Source organism: Barbatula barbatula (genome assembly GCF_947034865.1).
Source record: "Barbatula barbatula genome assembly, chromosome: 11".
NCBI lineage: Eukaryota > Metazoa > Chordata > Actinopteri > Cypriniformes > Nemacheilidae > Barbatula > Barbatula barbatula.
Window position 1 is genome coordinate 17903288 of NC_136774.1, and position 22785 is coordinate 17926072.

General features: G+C 41.6%; 1 protein-coding gene across 3 annotated transcripts in view; it reads right to left on the minus strand.

Moving 5' to 3' along the window:
• The window catches only part of LOC306900716 (uncharacterized protein), a 44538-nt gene that overhangs the window by 3836 nt on the left and 17917 nt on the right, over positions 1-22785 (minus strand). For all 3 annotated transcript variants that reach the window (XR_013787318.1, XR_013787319.1, XM_079467947.1), the window contains exons 2-21: positions 20150-20231; positions 8143-8408; positions 7219-7560; positions 6515-6637; positions 5931-6164; positions 5568-5723; positions 4914-5099; positions 4552-4665; positions 4231-4344; positions 3505-3738; positions 2819-2929; positions 2515-2707; positions 2284-2429; positions 2064-2177; positions 1822-1941; positions 1571-1723; positions 1221-1449; positions 893-1094; positions 389-542; positions 27-211 (exon numbers count right to left, since the gene is read on the minus strand). Coding sequence is in view for 1 of the 3 variants with exons in the window: in XM_079467947.1 (XP_079324073.1) it covers positions 27-211; positions 389-542; positions 893-1094; positions 1221-1449; positions 1571-1723; positions 1822-1941; positions 2064-2177; positions 2284-2429; positions 2515-2707; positions 2819-2929; positions 3505-3738; positions 4231-4344; positions 4552-4665; positions 4914-5099; positions 5568-5723; positions 5931-6164; positions 6515-6637; positions 7219-7560; positions 8143-8408; positions 20150-20231 (3458 nt within the window). In the remaining 2 variants the exon portion in view is untranslated. The remainder of the gene's footprint in view (positions 1-26; positions 212-388; positions 543-892; positions 1095-1220; positions 1450-1570; positions 1724-1821; positions 1942-2063; positions 2178-2283; positions 2430-2514; positions 2708-2818; positions 2930-3504; positions 3739-4230; positions 4345-4551; positions 4666-4913; positions 5100-5567; positions 5724-5930; positions 6165-6514; positions 6638-7218; positions 7561-8142; positions 8409-20149; positions 20232-22785) is intronic.

Below are 22785 nucleotides of genomic sequence, written 5' to 3' on the forward strand. Positions count from 1 at the left end.
TTTTTTATGGGTCTTGATGGACATACTTGGCAATCGTATCCTCCCTGATAATCCACACAGGTTCCTCCATATCTGCATGGGTTGGACAAACACTCATTCACTTCCAGCTCACAGTAACTGCCATAGTAACCTCTCTGACAGTTACACTGGTGTGTGTTGTTTTTGTTCACACAGAGTCCGGCATTCTTACAGACCATGTCCTCTTTAACACCTAGACCACATGCAGGACCATGAACATGTATTATTAGATTTATCAATATGGTTTGAGATACATTAAAGACTCATGCATAAATTACATAAACCTACTTTCTATTTTTAATATATATTAAATTAATATAAAGAGTTTAAACTTGAGCTCAAAGTGCTAAAACAGTTTCTGATATCTCACCATTGCTGATGGCAACAGCCTGGCAAGACACGCCTGGTATGTCGCAGTACAAGCCAGTCCAGCCTGGGTTACAACTGCACCTCCAATCCATCTCCTTTTGAATGCATCTGCCTCCGTTCTGACACTTAATCTGACTGCACACATTCACCATTGACTGTTGAACAAAAATAGTCAATGATCAGTTGGGCAACAATTACCAAAGAACAACAGACTGAAGAAAACTATACTTACAACACTTCATTATTAAACTGTATAATATGAATTTTCACACTTCCTGTGTTTTTATGAAGAAACAGTGAAATCATAATTTTAACATAAATTCTTCCATGAAAACAAGCTTCCTCATTTCAAAGAACTTGTAATGGAACTAATAGCAGATTGTGTAGTATTGAGGTGTGTTTTAATATCTAAGTGGTTTCGAAATTATCTAGAAATTGTGCCACACCAACTAAAGTTGTTTAATAGCACCTGTTCACGTTCCAAGACTGGACAGACTGTTCGTACCTCACAGGTTTTCCCATTGTACATCAGCGGGCAGGTGCAGTGGAAAGTCCCCAAGCCGTCTATGCAGGTGCCTCCATTTTTACAAGGCTGAGAGTCGCACTCGTTCAGCTCAAACTGGCAAAACTGACCCGTGAAACCATGTCGACACCGGCAGAAGAAACGGTTAATTCCATCCACACACGTTCCGTTGTTGAGACACGACCTGTGGAACATGAATGAACAAACACTTGGTGGAATATTTCCATGCCACAACATCACTTAAATGAAATTTCAAATTATAAACTTGAAGGAAACACACGGTTTTATTTCATTTATACAGAAAACATACGTGTCTGTGCAATCTGGGATGTCGCGTTCACAGTTGATGCCATCAAACCCTGGCGGGCACTCGCAGGTGTAGCTATTCACATAGTCTTTACAGAGACCTCCATTCCTGCAGGGGGCGCTAACACATTCGTCATTCTCCTCCTCACAACGATCTCCATAGAAGCCAGCTCTGCATTTACACAAGAAATGGTCCACTCCATCCACGCAAGTGCCACCGTTACGGCATGGATCTGGAGAAGAGAGGGAAACGGAGATTACAAACTAACAAAATAAGATGATGGTTTGTCAAAATATGGATATGCCATTGTTTACCAGGATGTAGATCAATGTGACTGTGAAAATGACACTTACTGGAGCTGCAGTCATCAATGTTGGTCTGGCAGTTGACTCCACTGTACCCAGGTTGGCATTCGCAGTTATAGCTGCCCAGCGTGTTCACACACTGAGCCCCGTTCTGACACGGGCCCCTCCTGCACTCATTGACATCCTCTGTGCATTGGGCTCCTACATTTATATAATACACAAACAACATTTTTACATTTAGCCCCAAATATATTTTTGAGGAATAAAAGCAAGAAAACACAAAGACTTAAAGCACTTGCCTTCCCAGCCGCTAAGGCACTGGCAGGTATATGCAGTGTAATCTGAAGATGGTCGACACACACCGCCTCTCTGACATGGTTGAGATGCACAGGGAACCAACTTCTCCTCACAGTGTCTCCCTTAGTGTGTGAGAAAACATTCAAAGAATGAGTCACATTATACGCCGTATAATATACGGTGTGGTGCATGTCGCTGAACTGAACCCAGAGGGGATATTGTGTTACATGTGGATGTGTGTCACCTGTGAAAGGTAGAATGCAGTGGCAGGTGTAGCTGTTGATTCCATCCACGCAGGTTCCCTGATTCATACATGGGCTTGACAAACATTCATTAACATTAATCTCGCAGTTGGAACCTGAGCGAAAAGGGCATAGAGATGCAATCAAAATATTCACATTCACACATAGTAAGTTTAACTCCCAACTGTCTGAAACGTTTGCAATGTAAGTCTCGCTTTATACCTGCAAATCCACGGGGGCACACGCATATGTAGCTGTTCAAATGGTCATTACAGGTTCCTCCATTCTGGCATGGGTTTGACAAACACTCGTTCTTTTCTCGTTCACAATTCTTGCCCTCCCAGCCAGCTTTACATGCGCAGTGGTACCTACATGCACAAACATACTTAGAGTTTTACAGAAAATGGTAAACGGAGAGAAATTATACCAGAAAAGCATATCGGCTGTTCCTACCCGTCCTGCTGCTCGACACACTCTCCGTGCAGGCAAGGCTGAGGACTGCAGTAATCTGCGCCAGAGTGACACAAGGGACCGTGAGTCCCTACCGGACACGAACACTGAAATCCATTGATCTTGTCCACACATGTCCCTCCACTCAGACATGGTCTTGAGCTGCATTCGTCTATGTCCTCTGTACACCTCTCCCCTAAAAGAAAGAGCAAACAATAATAAATAATAGAGAAAGCCTATGTACACAGAAATCTCAAATAAGGCTCTGCACAAATGTTTTTATGTGCATGTGTGTGTGTGAACAGACCTGTGTATCCAAGTTCACATACACACTTGTACTCGTTAATTCCATCTTGACAGATCCCATGCTGGCATGGATTGCTGGAGCAGTCATCGTGATTGATCTCACAGTTCACACCTATATAGAGACAAAGATCAAATCAAACAGCGAATGTGACAAAAAAGATTTTTTCCTGTTATTTCAAATGTTTTTTCTGGGTGTGTAGTAAGGTTGAGTGTCCAGCAGGGGGATGTAGTGACCCTGTCAGACCTCAAAAACCAACCACATTGCAAACTCTAGGTCTGACCTTTTAACAACTCACTAATACAGGTGGCCGGGCAGTATGTCGGGACTTTTGGAGGTCTTTTAAAACAGACATTTCTTGTTTTTTATTGACAGTTTGCTATGCTGTGTAGACATTACTGCTCCCATCCCTTAATACCAGATGTTAACCTCATTTTTATAAACTAAGTTGCAAAAATTGGTCGTTCAAAAATTGCCATTATATAGTCATCATGTGCAAATTAACATGTATACTTTTTATCAGTTAAATGTACAATAGCCAGTAAACAGCATGTTTAATCCCAAACAGTTGAAAAGACAAAACTATGACTGTTGTTGCAAACAAACTTCATTGATAATATAATTGGACTTCTTGAAAATAAAATGATACATAGATGTAAAACACAACCTGGACCATATTTTGGACTGACCTGAGGTGCCTGGCAGGCAGTTGCATTGGTACATGTTGACCAGGTCGACGCAGCGCCCTCCATTTTGGCAGGGGTCACTCTGGCACTCCCTTATTTGCTCACTGCAGATGGGGCCCATGTAACCCGGCTGACATTTGCAGAAGAATGTTGCAATTCCGTCTATACAGTCGCCATGGTGACAGCGCTTAGGTTCACAGTCATTAATGTTTTCCATACACAGTGGCCCTGTGAAACCTACAGAGATCAGCGAATAAGACATATGAAAATAAGTCGCATGCTTCAGGAAGGTCATATCTGTGAGCACAACTTAAAGAGATAGTTCACTCAAAAACGAAAACAAAATGCACAAATGGAGATTTATATTTACACAATTGAACAACAATTCAACTCCCGAATAAATAAACCACCATAAAACAGCCCATACTTCTCAAGCATTTAATCATTTAATATTTATTTTGAAGACATATGTGCAAGAGTCATTATTCACCCAAAATTCGTCCACTGCAATCAAATCAAATATGGCACACAAATATCGATTTGTTGCAAGCAAGTAAGGTTCAAACAACTATTACGTTAAATTAATAAATAATTACATAATTTTTTTATTCCATGAAATATTAAAGTAATTTGTTAATTTGTAAAGTTTACACAGTAACACTAAACAAATGATTACTTAATCATTTTTATGACAGTTTAAAACAGCAGTGTAAAAGTTAGTAACACCACCTTCAGCACATTCACACTCATAGCCGTTGGGTCGGTCGAGACACTTGGCCCCATTATGGCAAGGAGTGCTGGCACATTCGTCAATGTCAATCTGACACATTTCCCCAGTGAAACCTGTGGTCACACACACATTTACAATCAGAATTAACAGTATCAACATTAACATCACATTAGACATTCTGGTTGATGGTAGTCTGAATGACTACCGAAGAGGATGTCATCACATACAGTATCCACACAGAATTATGTAGCACTTCACAGCATCTGCATGTTGCAGCAGTAATGAATTAATCTTTCAGCATGGGTCAATTTTATGCTCACCCTGAGGACACTCGCAGACGAATCGGCTGACCTGGTCCAGACATTTGCCATTATTAAGACAAGGTGAGCTGGCACACTCATTAATGTCAATCTCACAGTGAACTCCCTCAAAACCTATGAATGGGAAACACACACATACAGTCAATAAATGAATGAGGGGACGCTGAGCCAAATCGGTGTCATCATACGTCTGATTACAGTGTGTGTGTACTGGTATTAATCACTGTGTGGGGACTCAGAAAGGTTTGTGTGATTATTAGGTTTAGGTGTTGGGGTAGGGCTAGGGGATAGAAAATATCATAAGCCTGATATAAAATGATAATGGAAGTCTATGGAATGTCCCCATATGTGTGTGTGACTACCTGGCATACAGATGCAGGTGTAATCTCCTATCTGGTCCAAGCAGGTGGCGTCATTCATGCAAGGATAGGAGATACATTCGTTGATGTCTGTCTCACAGCGGGGGCCCGTGTAGCCCGGAGCACAATAACAGGTGAACGAGCCATCTGTATTCATACATGAGCCACCATGCTCACATGGGTTTGGCCCTGATAGACAGCAAATGAAACAACGTCAGAAAAATGCTTAAAATCTTCACATACATAGTCCCACATACAGTACATAAATCTTTGCATAGATAACTTGCAACTGATTTTATTGCCATCTAGAAGATCTGAGCTACAATTATTCTTATTTAGTTTTTTATTGAATATGATTGTTTCAAAATGTAATGTCTTGTGTTTTAATTTACAAAACAGTTTCTCGCCAATTTAAGTTGCACTATACGTTTTTATTCTCTCATCAATGGAAAATATGTAATGCTCCTTAAGAATTTGATTAAATTATAGCAGTAGGTTTTAGACAAATTAACACTGTAAATGAGAATATTTAACCACAACAGTAATGCATGCAAGCGATACATAATATATCTTGCGTATGCAGGACAGGAAGAAAATAAGAGAGAAATAAAAACAGAGCAAGATGAGGAAAGTCGTAAGGGCTTCCAGTGGTCTTACCGATGAAACACTCGTTAATGTCGTCTGCACACGTGCTGCCCTTGTAACCCGAGGGGCAGTTACGGTTAAACTTGCCATTGACCGGGTTTGTGTCGCACTGAGCTCCCATCTTGCAAGGGTTACTGGTGCAGGCATCATCGATAAGACACAGCAAACCTTTAATTATCAAAACAATTGTAATGGTTCATGTCTGGTTTAATATGCGTTGTGTGTATACTCCAAAGAGTATACTACTTTATAAAACTGTCCATACTGATGAACCAGTATTATTTATTTTTGACATACAATTATCATTAATTATCAACTATTATTGCATCACACCGTGCATGGTGAAGTAGATCCCCTTCACATTTTGTTACTCACCAGTTTTGCCAGGAGGGCAGCTGCAGATGAAAGATGCAACACGATCAATGCAGGTGGATCCAGCGGTGCAGGGTGACGCGGCACAGTCATCGATATTCTCAGAGCAGTCGAGACCGCTCCAGCCATTCACACACACGCAATTGTAGCCGTTTAGTGTGTTACTGCATGTTCCTCCATTCTGACAGGAGTTGGGCTGTAGTCTGCATTCATCCACGTCATTGGTGCAAAACTGACCTGGGATCACAAAGGTCCAGATTTCAACACTTACTTATTTATTTCTTTTTGGAGTTTTTGCCTTTGTTTGCAAGGAACAGTGAGAGCAGGTGACAGGAAGCGATGTGGGAGAGAGAACAGGGTGGGATCGGGTCTGCCCACGAGGCTATCAGCTCAGACAGATTTCCATTTTAATGGAGGGTCTTATTACTTCAAGCAATTTGTTGGTTTCATTCAAATTAACTGTATGGCTCAATACAACAATTTACAAATTTAAGTAAGTGAGGGTTTTTATTGACAGAATTTAGAATGAAAAGTCTAAAATCACTCAAATGCAACACAGATAAGAAAAGACCTCCACGTTTCCATACCGGTCCATTCAGGGGGGCATTGGCAATTGTACGTGTTTACTCCATCCATGCAAGTAGCTCCATTCTGACACCGGTGATTTGGACAATCATCAATGTTCACCTCACAGTTTGTTCCATTAAAACCTGATCAAAGAAAAAGAATGGAGAAAATTACATCAAACTTGCTCTTAATTCTACTCATTAGCTGGTTTTAGTATCATAAAGGAGCTCTGTCTCACTGTGGCAATATTAAAATGTAATTGCTCAACTTTAAACCACATTTCTCACGTTTCGGGTTCACTGCCTGAGGTCAGAGACTGGTTTTGGCCTGTTGCTGTGTTGTGCCAGCACATCTATCATTAAAAGCTATACTCTTAAAGATTTTTAAAAGTCTCTCTGTGTGTTTCATCCCCAAACAAATACAGATACAACCAGCGTCTCGGATAAGGGAGTGACCATGAGGACGTAGTATTTAGAAAACAGCTAAATGCTTTAGTCTGAGATAAAAACAAATTCACCCATAATTTTAATTCTCATTTACTCTCACCCTCATGCCATCCCAGCTGTATATCAATATCACTTCAATTTAAATTCAGCTGAAGAATATTTTTAATATAAAATTGACTTCTGATCTAAGTAGCAAGAACAATTTAATTTCTGCTCCAATTTATCAGATTGTCATGCTAGGCTTGTAGCCGTTTCCTGTTTACTCTTATGGAACTAACCTGGAAGGCAGTGGCATACGTAAGTTGTGTCAGTCATCTGCCGGCATGTTCCACCATTGAGGCAGGGTGATGGAGAGCAGGGTATGTAAATTAACTCGCAATGACGGCCCGTAAAACCGGGCGGGCAGTTACACTGATATGACCCCGGGGTGTTCACACACAACCCTTCATTCTTGCAGGGAGAGGGGGACGAGGCACACTCATCAGTGTCATTAAGGCAACGGGGGCCATGGTAACCAGGGGGACAGGTACAGAAGAATTCCTGGTTTGGGAGAGCTTGGCAGGCACCCCTGTTGGCACAAGGGCTGGACAGACAACTGTCCTCATGTTCACAATGTTGACCTGGAAGGACAATGGAAAAAAACAATACTTACACTTGACCAGCCAAGATTCATATTCATCCATGTCATTACTTTTTATTATTTGTTCAATACTTGGATTACAATAACTATATAGACATGGACAATGTTGGCATAAATGATTGGCACTGCATGATTCTCTGAAGTTTGACTGTGAAGCACAAATAGTTTATATGGCTTAGACTTTGTGTTTAACTGTTTACACATTTACACAAACTATGTAATCCTTATATCAATCAGTTACATTATATGTACAAAGACATAACTGGCTGTCTTCATTGACATTTCACATTTTGAGAAAGAAGCACATGTGGCGCTCACGTGTGGTGCTCACATGTTCATGCGCTCTTCACACATGTGATTCCGCATGTTAGCATTTTAAAGCTGCCACTGGCCAGTTAAAAAGCAATATTAGCTAAAGCTAAACGTTTTATAACTGATTACAAAAGAGCAAATGGATGAGCTGCCACCTAGACAGCATAATAGGTCATCTCAGAATTAATCCTATAAAATTCAGTTAAATTAGAAATCACACGAGCATCCTAGTGAGGGAGAGAGAGCTGACCTGTCCATCCAGGGGCACAGCGGCATTTGTACTTGTCTTTGGGAAGGAGCGAGCACGTCCCTGCATTGCTGCAGGGGTTTTTAGGGTAGCAGGCAGATTTTTCCTGGATCTCGCAGTGGAGGCCTTTGAAGCCCAGAGGACAATCGCAGCTGGGGCTTACAGGAACTCCAGGCAAACTCACAGTGCACTCTCCTCCATTCAGACAATACCCCACGTGACACGGGTCTCTGTGCTGGCAGTACTCGCCTAAGAAACCAGGAGGGCACCTGAAAGACACACAGAAAAAGAGCATGACTTTTGCTTCATGAAATAGCCACAAATGGACATTTGCTTATACAAATTAAAGTGTGTGTTAATGTTTTAACTACTAATCATCACAAATAACTGCAAATTCATTTGTTTTTATTCCACTGACAATCGTAAAAGAAACCTTCACTCTCTTCTGCTCTTGAAACCTTTAAGTAAAAACCTTTAAGTAAATCATTATTTTATTACATCAGAGTATTAGAGTATTACATCATCAGCCTTTTCAACCAAATCCACTCCACTTCTCTAGAAAATATTTCACATTACAAAAGGTAAATGGGTTCTAAAGACCATTAAGTCAGATAGGATTTGATGGCAATAAAAGGACAGAATGATGGCAATACCAAATGCTAAATCCTACAGAATGTATCTTATCAGTATGAGTGTGCGCATGTGTGAAATGATGCATGTCATGAGACAGTGGGACACATTTCTCACTGCAGATCTCCGGAGTCTGAGCACATGACGACTAGAGCTCAAGAAAAGAAAATTACATGATTGCAAAATGAGTTTGAAAAAGCATGACATCTCTCTGCCCACACTTCCCCCATCTGACCTTTTGAGTTATTGTGGTCTAGACTTCCCAAAAAGACTGTATGAATTTGACAAAGCTAATAAGAAGGCTCCAGTAGGTCAAGTTTTAAGAATTGTAATAGTACATTTAGATGTATATGAAAACAATAGTAGTCTACAGTATATCCTAAGGAGGCCTGTTTGGGTGTGTGTACGACTATACCACAGCAGGCTGCCATGCGGGTGCCGGCATCCCAGAGGACGGTCAGGTAATACAGATGAGGGACAAAAAAGCTCCTTTAACAATGTCTGTGCTTGTGTGTTTAGTCCCGCCCGTATGACCATGTGAATGCACCTACTTGAGATTCTAAACAACCCGTTTCTCAAAGCGTGTCATACACAGAACACACACATTCAAGACACACATTCTCCTGTCGTGACAGGTGAGAAGTGGCAGTCTTTGCTCACAATCGGAAATCTTTATGCCACACACGAAGAAAAACACAACGTTTTTGCCACAGATGCCAATGTGGGTGAAATAAAAGAAAACAGGCAATAAAACCGTATTTTGCATTTAATCTAAGAAAGCATATACCTGTCAGGGAAGTGTGAGGAGAAGAACCCAATTGCAGGCAGACGCGGGGATGAAGGGGTTAACAAAGGGATTTTAATAATATTAAACAGAAAACAAAAACCCACGAGGGGGTAAAACAAGACAGGAAAAAAATGACAACTAGGACACAGATAAACTAGACTGGAAAAAATAAACACTAAGGACTAAACTAGACTGACTCACCAAACTACAAAGAACAAGAACAAGATACTTGGAAAAACTAGACTCAGAATACACGAATGAGGTACAAATTACAGGGTACAGCAAACAATGAACGAGCACAGGACAATGAACACGAGGATGTTTTATAGGGGAAACAAACACAGGATAATTGACAAGGGTCAGGTGCGGGTAATGAAACACTCAGGGAAGGTAAACGAGGAAACGAGATGGCGGGAACAAAGACACGGACCAGAGAGAGAGCATAGAAAGCCGATAGCCAACATCTCTCTCTCACATAAAACACAAGACTTTGTCATGAATCTGCCTCAAGACCAAGAATAGACATGACATGAAGGCAGATTCATGACAGAAGCCCCCCCTTTAATGAACACCTCCAGGTGTTCATCAAGGGGTAGACTAACAAGACAAGGCAGACTGGGAACACGACAAGACAAGGCAAAACATACTAAACAAGATCAAGGGAAGACACGAATACATTACAAAAGGGTTGGGATGAAATAATAAAAATAACAAACAAGGGAGGGGGAACAACAAAGTTCATGGGGGGAACACCTGAGTCCATGGGGGGAAGTCCAAAGGGAGTGGGACAAGGGGGAACAGTCCTAGTTCCCGGGGGCGCTCGCGAGCGTGGAGTCCCCGGGGACTTGATGGGAGAAGTCCTCGGGAGAACTGTTCTTGTTCCCGGCATAACTGCCGGACTGGGTACCGGCTGGAAGGCCGGCTGAGCCGCCGGCTGGAAGGCCGGCAGGGCAGGACTGGGTGCAGGAATAGATTAGAGAGCAGACGTAGGGCGGCTGTCTGCTTCTATAAATATGTCGGACTCTCTAAAATAAAGAAAACAACGACAGTAGAATTAGAAAAAGCTATGTTTAGTTGCCGTTTGTGCACAGTGTAAAATGTCACATCTTGCCAACTTCTTGTGAAACTAACTAGACCCTTGGCTGGTTGGTATTAGATAATCTCAGTACTGTGGCTTTCGGGGTGAGGTAAAAACTCAGAGGTGACGTTTTGTATGAATTAAGTGAGTGGGCAGAAATGTAATTCCTGATGAGGTGTCTCGTAAAAATATGAACTAGAAAGAGCTTTCCCCCACCCACTCACCCCAGGCCCCGTGGATAGCACATGAAGAGGTCAGGGAGCCAGAGAGGGGGGGAGCGCTAATATGAACCATCTGTAGAAATCTGACACCTCGAGCAAAACAGCGAGAACGAGACGGAGAGAAAGAAAAATGCAGGAAGGATAACAAAGGAATCTATAGATGAGCTTAGCTGCAGAGTTTAGTCATTTTGTGTTTAAAATCTGTGTATGATGTGTGTGTAAATCATCATCACACCGGGGGAAGGGAATTTATATTTTGCTTCACGGAGCAGGAGTTGAAGAGCATATTCAACCGCTGCCTCGCAGAACCGCTCTCCCAGTCGGAGATGAGGAGGCTGAGACCCCTGTGCTTCACGGATCTGGTCAGCTGGATTTGCGATCGGGATTCGCCCAGGGTCTCAGCCCATCCCAACTCCACGGCCCTCTTGGACTCGGGCCCTGAGGGTCGGGTTTTGCAGATCGGGAACGTGTGCCTCTCCTCACCCTCTGCACCCTTTGACTTGTCCAGCCCGAAGCTCCAGCCGGAGGAGAAGACCTTCCAGCCGGCGCCAAGTCCTGCCCCCAGTCCTGCCCAGGCGTCCTTCCAGCCGGCGCCAAGTCCTGCCCCCAGTCCTGCCCAGGCGACCTTCCAGCCGGCGCCAAGTCCTGCCCCCAGTCCTGCCCAGGCGTCCTTCCAGCCGGCGCCAAGTCCTGCCCCCAGTCCTGCCCAGGCGTCCTTCCAGCCGGCGCCAAGTCCTGCCCCCAGTCCTGCCCAGGCGTCCTTCCAGCCGGCGCCAAGTCCTGCCTCCAGTCCTGCCCAGGCGTCCTTCCAGCCGGCGCCAAGTCCTGCCCCAAGTCCTGCCCAGGCGTCCTTCCAGCCGGCGCCAAGTCCTGCCCCCAGTCCTGCCCAGGCGGCCTTCCAGCAAGCCAAGTCCTGCCCCCAGTCCTGCCCAGGCGTCCTTCCAGCCGGCGCCAAGTCCTGCCCCCAGTCCTGCCGGCCTTCCAGCCGGCGCCAAGTCCTGCCCCCAGTCCTGCCCTGCCGGCCTTCCAGCCGGCGCCAAGTCCTGCACCCAGTCCTGCCCTGCCGGCCTTCCAGCCGGCGCCAAGTCCTGCACCCAGTCCTGCTGGAACACGCCCATGTTCGCAACCATGGCTTTTCCAAAATGAGCGGGACTAATCACAATTTGTTTAACAGATGGAAACATTTATTGTGACGATTTTAGAAAGTCATGTGACGTCCTGATGTGTGATCTTTTTCAAACAAGGCGCAGCATTTGCAAAGATTTTCATCCTTATTGATTTGTTTGATGAGCTGCAACAAAGAATGCAAATGTTTGGGTTGTATTTCGATATCAGCAAACACCACCAACTCTGCTGTAGTTTAATGGAATGCTAACAAGCGCTAACTTCCCAAAGTTAGTAAATGACTTGCAATTTACCAAAGGGCTCTCATTCCAAGAGCCCCCCTGTCTTTTAATTGTAGGGCGATTCCCTTCAAGCAACCTTGGGTTAAGCACCTTTCTCAGGAACACAATGCGGATTAGGTCCCTGTTCAGAATTGAATCAGCCACCTTTGTGTCTGCATCCTACAACTGTAATAATCACCTCCACCCTAGTGTGACACTTAGGAAAAGCAACGCAAGGTTTTAAATAATCACAACAAAACTATGCTGTGTTACCTAAAACCGTTTGTGTCTCATTGATTGTTCTCAAAATCACGTCACCTTTCTGTCACTCAGCTCCACTTGTCAGCATGATGTGTCGTGGGTTTAAGGCCTGGTTGCCACATTTCCCACTACTGTGTGAAGCCTCCGGCGATAGGAAACGTTTGTGAGAATTTGTGTGAGTGTTCTCAATAGACTCTGGTTCATCTTGAAGTGGGACGGCCCCGTTCTGGCCTGCAGCAGTTGTTGACAAGCCTCACACAGGTAAGCTGGCAAGGATGAGTAACTTTCTTTCATGATGAACTGTTTTGTACCAGTGTGTGGTTTAGCACATTCAACACACACACACACACACACACACACACACACACACACACACACTTATAAATCACACATTTTTACATAAACCGATGCCATGAAGTACAGGGACTATCCTAAATGAGCTATAGCAGCTAGTTTATCTTTATAGCTGCCAAAACATAATGCTGACATGAAAATAAGTATGCAAGAGTATTAAAGAAGGATGGAGAGAAAGTAGACTTTAGTCATTATTATTAGCTTATATAAAACAACAAATATGTTCTTCTGATGTTTGGTATGTTGTTTTTAAATGCTGCACAATTCTTTGTAAAATATAAATCTCTTTTATGTCAAATAACAAAACAGAACTGCAATTTTAAGACAAATTCCAAATCAAATAAAAAATGTGTAATACAAACGTATCTTTAAAATAAACAAACTAAGACTGTCTGAGCTTTTCTTGGATTTTCTTTGAGGAGCTCGCTACTCAAGAGGCTAAAAATCAGTCCTGTTTCAGTATAAGATTTATTTTAGGAGTATCATTGTCTTGTGAAAAACCATTGTGTCTATGAGCGACCCTCACTAATACAGCATCTGAGTTCCGCGTTTGTGTAAACGGTGCTTGAGTAAATCACGACCTCTGCTTGCCACTCTTCACACACAGTTGAGCTGTTGACTTTAGCCGGAGTGTTATCAACAGTACTGGCTACATGTTTCCTACCCGCTCTCTCTCTTTCGATCTCTCTCACTTTTACGACTAGAGTTTCTGGTTGGCAGTCTTCCTGAGGCCATCACACATTGAATGTGGCTTTGAAACAAATCAGGTCAGCCTGCAGGCATACAGAGATGGAAAAAGAAGTGAGGAAAGACGTGCGTGAAAGAAGGGTAAAATAACAAAAGAGAACAATAGAACATGTTAAAAGAAAGGGATGGTATAGCACGAAGATTAAAAAGGAAGAGAGAGAAAGAGATAGATCGAGAGAGAGAAGGGGAGGGAGGGAGAGAAACTATCACAATGAAAATGCCCAAAAAACCTACAGAAGAGATGATTGACGGATAGATGAGGCGAGAGGTATTGACAGGGTAATCTCTCTCTCTACCTCCTCTATCTCTTACCAGCAGGCAGGCTCATCTCTGGTTTCACCCTCTTGAGCACTAAAAGACGTCTCTATACTGTTATGCTCTCCCCGCAGGCACATTCTACCTGTCAGATCAAACAAGCGGCAAGCAGACTCTACTCTCTCTTCCGACTGAGGGGGGAGAAACGGGTGAAAGGAAGGAAGTGAAGGGTAAAAATTAATAAGTTTTCACCCCTTACACAGGCCAAAACAAAGAGTTCTTGTTTGAAACAGGGGAGGGAAAGTACACTTTCTGCAAAGCTATTCAATCCAGTCTTACTTCACCACACTCAAAACACATATACGTCGCCAGCTACTCCCTCACTGCTCCCTTACTCGGGCTGAATGCATATTCATTAGCAAGCTGCAAAAGTCTGTAGTTGTGTTAGTTTTCGATTCTTCTGAATTGTCACACATTGCACAAGTCTTTATGTTTTGCGCGTTTTGAAACTGTGGTTCTTCTAGGAAGACGCTAAAATGGAAATTCTGCAAGTTGCTACCTCACATGCTTCTATTTTTTTTAAAACACAACTGCAACTACATTGACACACAGGCACAACTGAAACAAGAAACATTTGACTACACACGACACACAAAAAATGACATAGACATTCAGGTGACACACAGCTTGGTTCTCACACCCTGGCTGGAGGCTTGCAGATACACCGGTCTGACCGCTCGCACACACACACCCTGCTCTGCCAGGCTCTCTCACAGTTCTCTTCCTGTACTGAGCTCTCAGTGTCAGAGAAAAAAACACTGAAAAACACCTTGTTGACTTTGGTTCTCGGGTGTCACCTCACCTACACAGAATGTATTAGTAACTCCTGAGAGCACCTTGTGTCAGCCTGTTCCATTTTGAGATTGCACGCACACCCAGGCAGCCATTTCAGGTGGCTGAAAGAGTGCATTCTTCCAGTTAGGCAGAGTTCTTCAACTTTAAGAGCATTCCAGCACTGTGCATTCGAGCTGTGGAGACCCGAGAGCTATTGGATCCGGCATCCACCGGTTGTACATTTTGTGTTTCAGCTGTGTGGAATTTCAGAAAGTGGATGACTTCACTCATCCTTCTTATTTAAGCTTATCTTTTTAAGACACCTTTCTTTCCTCCCTCCGTTAGGTAAAAGCAAATATGGATCTCTTTAATTCTTCTGGATAAGATCAGGAGACAATTTGAGTCAGACCTGGGCTGGAATTAACAATCATATCAACATTTCTTTTTTACGTATGCTGAGTAGGGCTGAACGATTAATTGCATTTGCGATTAAATTGCGATGTGGTGAAAGATTAATTATGGGGATACAGTGTGATGCGACCCTGCTCGGAGCTGACCAGTTCCATCTCAAAAGCATAAAAAATGCACAGCATTTTCAAAAAAATTCCCAAGGTGCATGGGACGGAAGCTTGCTCTCTCGTGGTTACTGCCTGCGGGTGAGGAGAACGAGTTGCATCTCATTAGCGTTGCAACTGCTTCGCTCTCTATTTTACCGTGCTTCGCGTGTCTGTATTTGAACCATGAGCCGTGGCTGAAAAGCACGTTGCACCCCATGCGCGCCAAGACTGCGCCTGTCTCTATTTAAGCGCGCTTCCCGCACATCTGCATTTAAAGTAATGAATATGTACATTAACCTGTTGTACAATGGCCTCAAGCTAGACAGGATGTGGCACTAACGAAACTTAAGTGTAAAAGAGCAACAGCATGTCAGTTGTGTGGTACTATTTTAGCTGCGCAGTGTCAGGTATTGTGTGTGCTAACATTAATGCATCTTAATTCTACTAACGTCATGCAGCACACAATAATAAAAGTCAATATATAAGATAATACATACATTCATAGTTTATATTTTTACTTCAATCAACATGTTTATCATATGTTTATTACAGTGGCATTATTAAATTACTGAGTGTGATAAAGCTACAGTTTTGTTTTATATTTATGTAATCTGCACTGTTGTTTCTGTGATTAATGACTGTTATGTTTATTTGTCAGTTCTTTATGTCATGATAATAATTACATGATTACTTGGCTAGAAATTGTATAAATCATTCAATTTATTAGTATGATTGGGGTAGTTCTATAAAAATATATATCAATCAATTCGTGCATCAATTTATATCATCTTAAGTCTGGTCTATAATTTATGGTAAATCTGTTTGATATTGCGTTGGTTACCATGACGTATTGATTTTCTTTATTAAATAATACATAAGAGAAGGTTGTTAAAAAATAATCGCGTATTAAATCGCAATAAGTTTAATACAATGGAAAACAATTGTTAAAATCTGATACTGTTTTCCTCCTCTTCACTGCACATACCATATTATCTTAAATTGAAACAACCCTACAGTATAATGAGTATGATGTTTTTTCTAGTTTCAGCCCAACGCAGATAGAATTTTCCCGTTCTGCGCTGCGTTGTTTAAATAGCAAATGCATTTGCCCTCATTTGTGCGCCCATGGGCGTGTTGGTCTAAAGAAAGAGTTGTGCTCAGGCTAATTGTTGACGCGTTGCTATTTTGAGGAACTTTTAATAGACAGCGCAATAGACCAATTCAAACCTGGTCTAAAGTCAATGGAGCAATATTTTTTTTGTTATATAAAGAGCGTGTTAGGAATATCCGCCTATAGGCAGGTGCACAGCCCTAGTACAATCTGCTTATTACACACATAGGGACGTGCAGAAGCAAACAATAATGCCAAATATTTATAAAAATGAATTACAATGTAAAAGATTATTATTGTGGACATAAAGATAAAAATCCGTCTTGTCCTGTAGATGGTCTGCTTGCGCGCTTTAACCTCCTGCACGGGCAGATGAGTTTCATTTCTGGAGAAGTGTCTGCTCTTCCGAATTCCGCCGTGTAAATAGCGAATCCGCAATGCCGCGAGAGCAACTGGCTCTTAAAGGGAATGGAAGATGACACTCTGCACGTTACGCCCAAAAAACACCCATTACTCATTAAGAGAATCGGGAAAACCTGTCACAACCATGCACCCAGGCGTGCCGACCGTTTTCCCGTCGTTAAACTGGCAAAAGTGGACTCGGACATGCCCTGAGTGCACCTGCGCTGTGCGCTTTAAACCATGTACTTAGATTGTGAAAATAGGGCCCAAAGAGTTTTAAGACCGCGTATCACAAGGCAAGGCAAGTTTATTTATATAGTACATTTCATACACAATGGTAATTCAAAGTACTTTACATAGAAGAAATTAAAATATCCATTTGATAGAACAGTGAAGAGATAAAAAAGATGTATAGAAAAATAAAATTTAACCAGTAAAGAATATATTTTTTTAGAATAGAAAATAAATAAGATAAATTACAGTACAAACAGTCGGACAGTCAGAGGCACAGTGCACATTAATTACATGCAAAGTCAAACAGATGTGTTTTGATTCTGGATTTGAATGTGACTACTGTGGGAGCACATCTGATCTCTTCTGGAAGCTGGTTCCAGCTGCTGCTGGCATAATAGCTAAATGCAGACTCTCCTTGCTTAGAGTGAACCCTTGGTGTTTCCAGCTGATGTGATCCTAATGACCTAATGATATTCAATGAGCATATCTGCAATGTATTGAGGTCCTACCTAGGCCATTGAACGATTAATATACCAGTAATAATACTAAAAAATCTATCCTATATATAACTTGTAGCCAGTTTAAAGACCTGAGGACTGGTGTGATATGTTCATATTTTCTGGTTCTGCTCAGAATTCTTCCCGCAGCGTTCTGTATGAGCTGCATCTGGTCTTTTTGGGGAGGCCAGTTAGGAGTCCATTACACTAATCCACCCTGCTGGTGATGAAAGCATGCACAATTTTCTCTAAGTCTTCACTGGAAACAAAGGATCTAATTCTTGCAATATTTTTCAGATGATAATATGCTGATTTAGTTATTGCTTTGACATGGATACTGAAGCTAATGTCTCACTCGAGAGACACTCAGAGATTCCTGACTTGATTTTTAGTTGTTTGACCTTTAGAGTGAAGGTACGCGTTACCTTGAGAACTTCATCTTTATATCCAAACGCAATGACTTCAGTTTTGTCTTTGTTTAACTGAAGAAAGTTTTGGCACATCCAACTATTTATTTCATCAATGCATTGTATCACAGGCAGTTTCTGCCAGTCTCTCATTAATCTTGAGTGTCTATACAGTAGTATTGCATACGTCGTATTTTGGAGGAGTATTTAGTTTGATACATTTATAAAACAGAGATATTTTTAACACTGGGAACGCAATTTCCAAATCGCATTGCCGTGCTTTTCCGGTTGGAGTGCTGGGGGAGTGCATCAAGTACAGAAATTCTACGTCATACGTCCATCTCGTTTTTTTAACAAGTTAACATACCATGTTAAGCATGAGAAGCCAGCACGTTTAACAGAGCAAAGAAGTCAGAATGCATGACATAGCATGATACCCCGATCTTTAATCTGACTCATATTTATAAATCAAAACAGGTGCTAAAAGTCTAAGCAGTGACTCACTTTCTTTCCTTGTAATTTGTTTTGTGAAAAACACAGAAAAGCCAATGTTGCAAATTACCAGAATAAGGAAACAATTTCCTAGAAGCTGAGGAATTCCACAGATATCACAAATAATTTCAGAATGTTTTTATCTTAAACGTGATGCTGAGGTTAGCTATCTGTGCATTCCTGTCCCGATTCACAGAAAGACCTTGTGGTTTCAATTTCCGGATGCCGTGTTTCGAGATGCAGCGGTATGGATGTCCTTACTGTATCCCAAACCCACAATGCACAAGGCAATTTTCAAGGTAAAAAAGAAAAGAGGAATTTGTAAAATATGTTTCAATGTCTGTAGATTGTAGGAAGAGGATTTCTTCAGTACTGAGAAAACTGACTCTCTGTGTTTCACAAGCCTTCGAAATGTAACATGATAGGTTTACATGAATGTTTATTTTGGGCAATGTGATAAATGTAACCTTCAATCATACATCAGAAAAAGCACAATTACAAGCTGGGATGTGCCACAAGTAGTGTTCAACTACACCAACAGTAAAGGGAAACTTGTGTGTGAGTTCAACTCTGGAACCACAAGAACTGGATGCATTTTACCGTTTTTCCACTCCAGCTGCTACTGCTCTTTTTGAATCCGCTTTGCATAGTTTTTCCTACACTCAGAGCCGGTTTTAAATGCACCATACACACATAAAAAGCAATCATTGATCCCATACTTCTCAATGCATTGTGGGAGCAAAGGATATTTGGCAATATTTGCAACTTAGTAATATTTGGAAATTAGGGTATTTACAGGAATCATGACTTCATTGCCACTTCAAGGTTTAACCGGTCACATTGCGAACACTTAGACTAACATTAGCTATATCCTGATTGTAAGATAGCTCAACTAAACAGTCTTAGTTTGAAATAACTCCTTATTAATGCAACATAATTCAGAAGGGTGGGAACAAAGCACATGAGATTTAATTGAGTGACAATCCCAAAGCAGGGTTTATTAGAAAATATGGGTTGAACAACCTCAGATGTTTTGAAGTCTATTATGTGATAAAAGTCACGTCGACTAGTCGATGGTGTCATAAATGAATAAAATAAGAGCTAGGGAATGTTCTGCCAAACGATTTGATGGGTGGTCAAAAAGTCTAATGACCCATGATTAGTCAACATCAAGCTTTAAATGTCGTGCAACCCCTATTAACAGAAATCAGCTATGTGGCAAGCACTTAGCATGTGGGACCGGACAGTGTTGAGCCCGTCGAGGCTACACTTATCGCCTTCCGACACACAGAGCAGTACAACTCACGGTTATTCCCAGAGACGCCCCTCAACCATGGCTCCATCTCCTTATCCTCCAACCATTTGCACAAAAACGTGCATTTCCCCATTAGTCAACGATGTTAATGGACCTCCCACTACATTCGCCTACACAATGATTAAATTCAGGCAAACTTTAGCATATGACCTCTTCCGACAAATATGAAAAGATGTTACACAATTTAATAACTTGAAAATTGCATTTAAGACTTTTTAATACTTTTTAAGGACCTTAATTTTCTCTATTGATTTATCAACTTTTAATTATTTTTAAGACCCCACGGACACCCTGGAAATTAGAGACCTTAAAAGAGAAATTAAATTAGGCAACGCAGCGTTGTGACACACATCCTCCCTGCTGGCCTGTTCAAGTTCCCCTTGAGGGCTTTCTCTCATCAAGTTTTTAGAGGAGATTCAGACTCGGTGGAATTTAACTCTTACCTGCAGTAGCCTGTTCCATTTTGGAAGGTGACACAGGTAGCATTGTTCACACAAGGCTTCACAGGATCCACACACTGCAGAGCTGTGAAGGAATATGAAGACAAGGACAAGATTAGGACTGCCCCAGTTGAGACAACATCAGTGACTTTTATACAATATTACTCATTTATATTAACAAACAATATTAAGTTTATACTACTTAATACCACTAAAACAAAATTTGCTATTCATATTTATTTAGCTGTTACTGAAGTACACAAGTGACAAGGTGGTAATCATGGATTTTGAGTAGGTCCTATCGCTCTTCACTTTCCATTACAAAAACACTTTTACTGCTGCGGCCCTTTTGGTATATTTGATTGTATTTTGAGTGAGCAGCACATCAAAACTACATCGCTCCAGTTCCACGGGGCTTAGAAATATGTAAAAATGCATTTTGTTTCATTGCAGCTATTAACTGTCATGATTCCGCTATCATGTCATGTTTATTCTGGGTCTTGCAGCGGAGTCATGGCATAGCCTTAGGTTTTGTGTGAGAAAGACATGGCTTTGTTTTGATTCTGACCTGCCATGTGCTTTCTCGTGTCTCGTCAGTGTTTCCTGCCCTTTTGTCTCGTTAGCCTTCCCATTAGTGTTTCATTACCTTCACCTGCCCCTTAGTAATTATCCTGTGTTTGTTCCCCTATTTAATGCCCTCTTGTCTATTGTCTTGTGCTCGTTCGTTGTACTTGTATGCTGTACTTGTTACACCGTTGTAGAAGCCTGGTCTAGTGTCTTGTAAGCCTTATCCTGACCTGACATTTAAGTTGAGTTCTTGTTGAGTGTTTAGTTTTCAGTTTAACGTGTTAGTTATCGTGTACTGTCTTGTTACCCCCTCGTGGGGTTTTGTTCCTGTTTCATTGTTTATTAAAGTCCTTGTTAACCCCTTCATCCCTGTTTTGCTGCCTGCACTTGGGTTCTCCTCACCACGTTCCTGACATTAACACGGCGTCACTTTACAGAGACAAAGAGAGAGACTGAAGTAGTGCTACAGTAGTGTTGATTCACTTGTTATTAAGTAATCATGAAAGCTGCACTATTAATTCATACTGTTTTGTTTCATACATTCTTAGAATTATTTTTCCCCAATTTGTATAATAAGAGAACTCACATAAGAGAACTCAAAATCAATCGATGACTACTTAGTTACCCATTTAGTACTTCATGTGCAAAAAAGACAGTTATGACTGATACCAAAATAATCCCAATTAAAAGAACCAGTTAACTGTATTACAAGCACATAAAAAAATGAAGGTTATTTTTCTGAGGTCACAAAGCGGAGAATAAAAAAGCCTTTGCAAACTCCACAGCACTCCCTCTGATTCAAACACTACAGGTGATGGAGCTGTCAGGGAAAGAGGTGCCAGATAGAGGCATGAAACAATAACCCTTTATAGTAGTGATCAAACCAGACAGTGAATTTAAAATGGAAAGTCCGACTCCAGACTGATCAAAAACTTTCACTCATTTCCTCTCAAAACACAGGAAGCATGTGGACGTCACAGTTTAAGCAAACAAGGACGGCGCAAAGCCCAACATTTTGCTATAATCTAAGTTGGTATGCATTTTAGTAAGTCAACTCTTTAACCACATAGTCTAGATGTTTTCTGGTTTTGATAAATCTATAAAGCCGATTTAATGACATCAGAAGCACATTTCTGTAAATAGAAGCAGGTTGCAGAGCACACTTCCCTCAGAGACACTGGGTGGCAGGTCATATGATTTCAAAGCAGTGCTGAGGAACACACTACTATAGCTCAAGACAGGAAGTGTATTGAGTGCTAATACTGACTTCCTGCACTCTGACCAGTGTGCAAGAAGTCTCAAAATATATGATTAGGTTTATTTAAAGCTACAATAAACCTTATTTAACAATGTTGTCATTTTCCACCGTGCTGAAGACTAGTTTTTTGGTGTAAGACACCCAAGTGTTTTTAAAGAACTGTACCAGGGCCCAAAGTTAAAGAAATTTGGGGCATTTATGTTAAGCCCGTCTTTAGCAGTTGGCTTTGTGCCCAGGCTGTGCAGGCACTTTCTCCGCACTCTTGCACACAGTGTCATAAAACTCAAACCATACACAAAAGCATACCGCACCCAGATATAATACAAAATACATATTGAACATGAACCACTTAAGACCAGGATATGGGGGTTGAACGGTGGCATATGTGGTCTTGCCAAACAACTCCTGTATTTGAACTATGATTCCCCTGGAAAAAACTGTGGCGCTATCAAAACATTGCCATGTTTATTTGAAAATCAGAGCAGATAGGGGATACAATCCGTAAAACTGTATAAAATGTGGCAATGCCAGCAGTGCTTAAATGACCAGACGTCCATTGAAACTCAAGTGTTTCCCCTACCATTACCTTAGGGGGGTGCAACGCCTCTCCAATAGCAACCCCCTACCCCCATTGAAGGTCAAGTTAAATTATATTTTCTATATAGCGTCAGATCACAAGAGAAGTCATTTAAGGTTACCTTTCCAATAGAACATGTCTATTCATTGTTCTTTTATTAAACAAACTAAATAGCATCATTATATTTATCTTATTTACACGGCAGCATGTCATTTCTGTTTCTACATGATTGCGCGT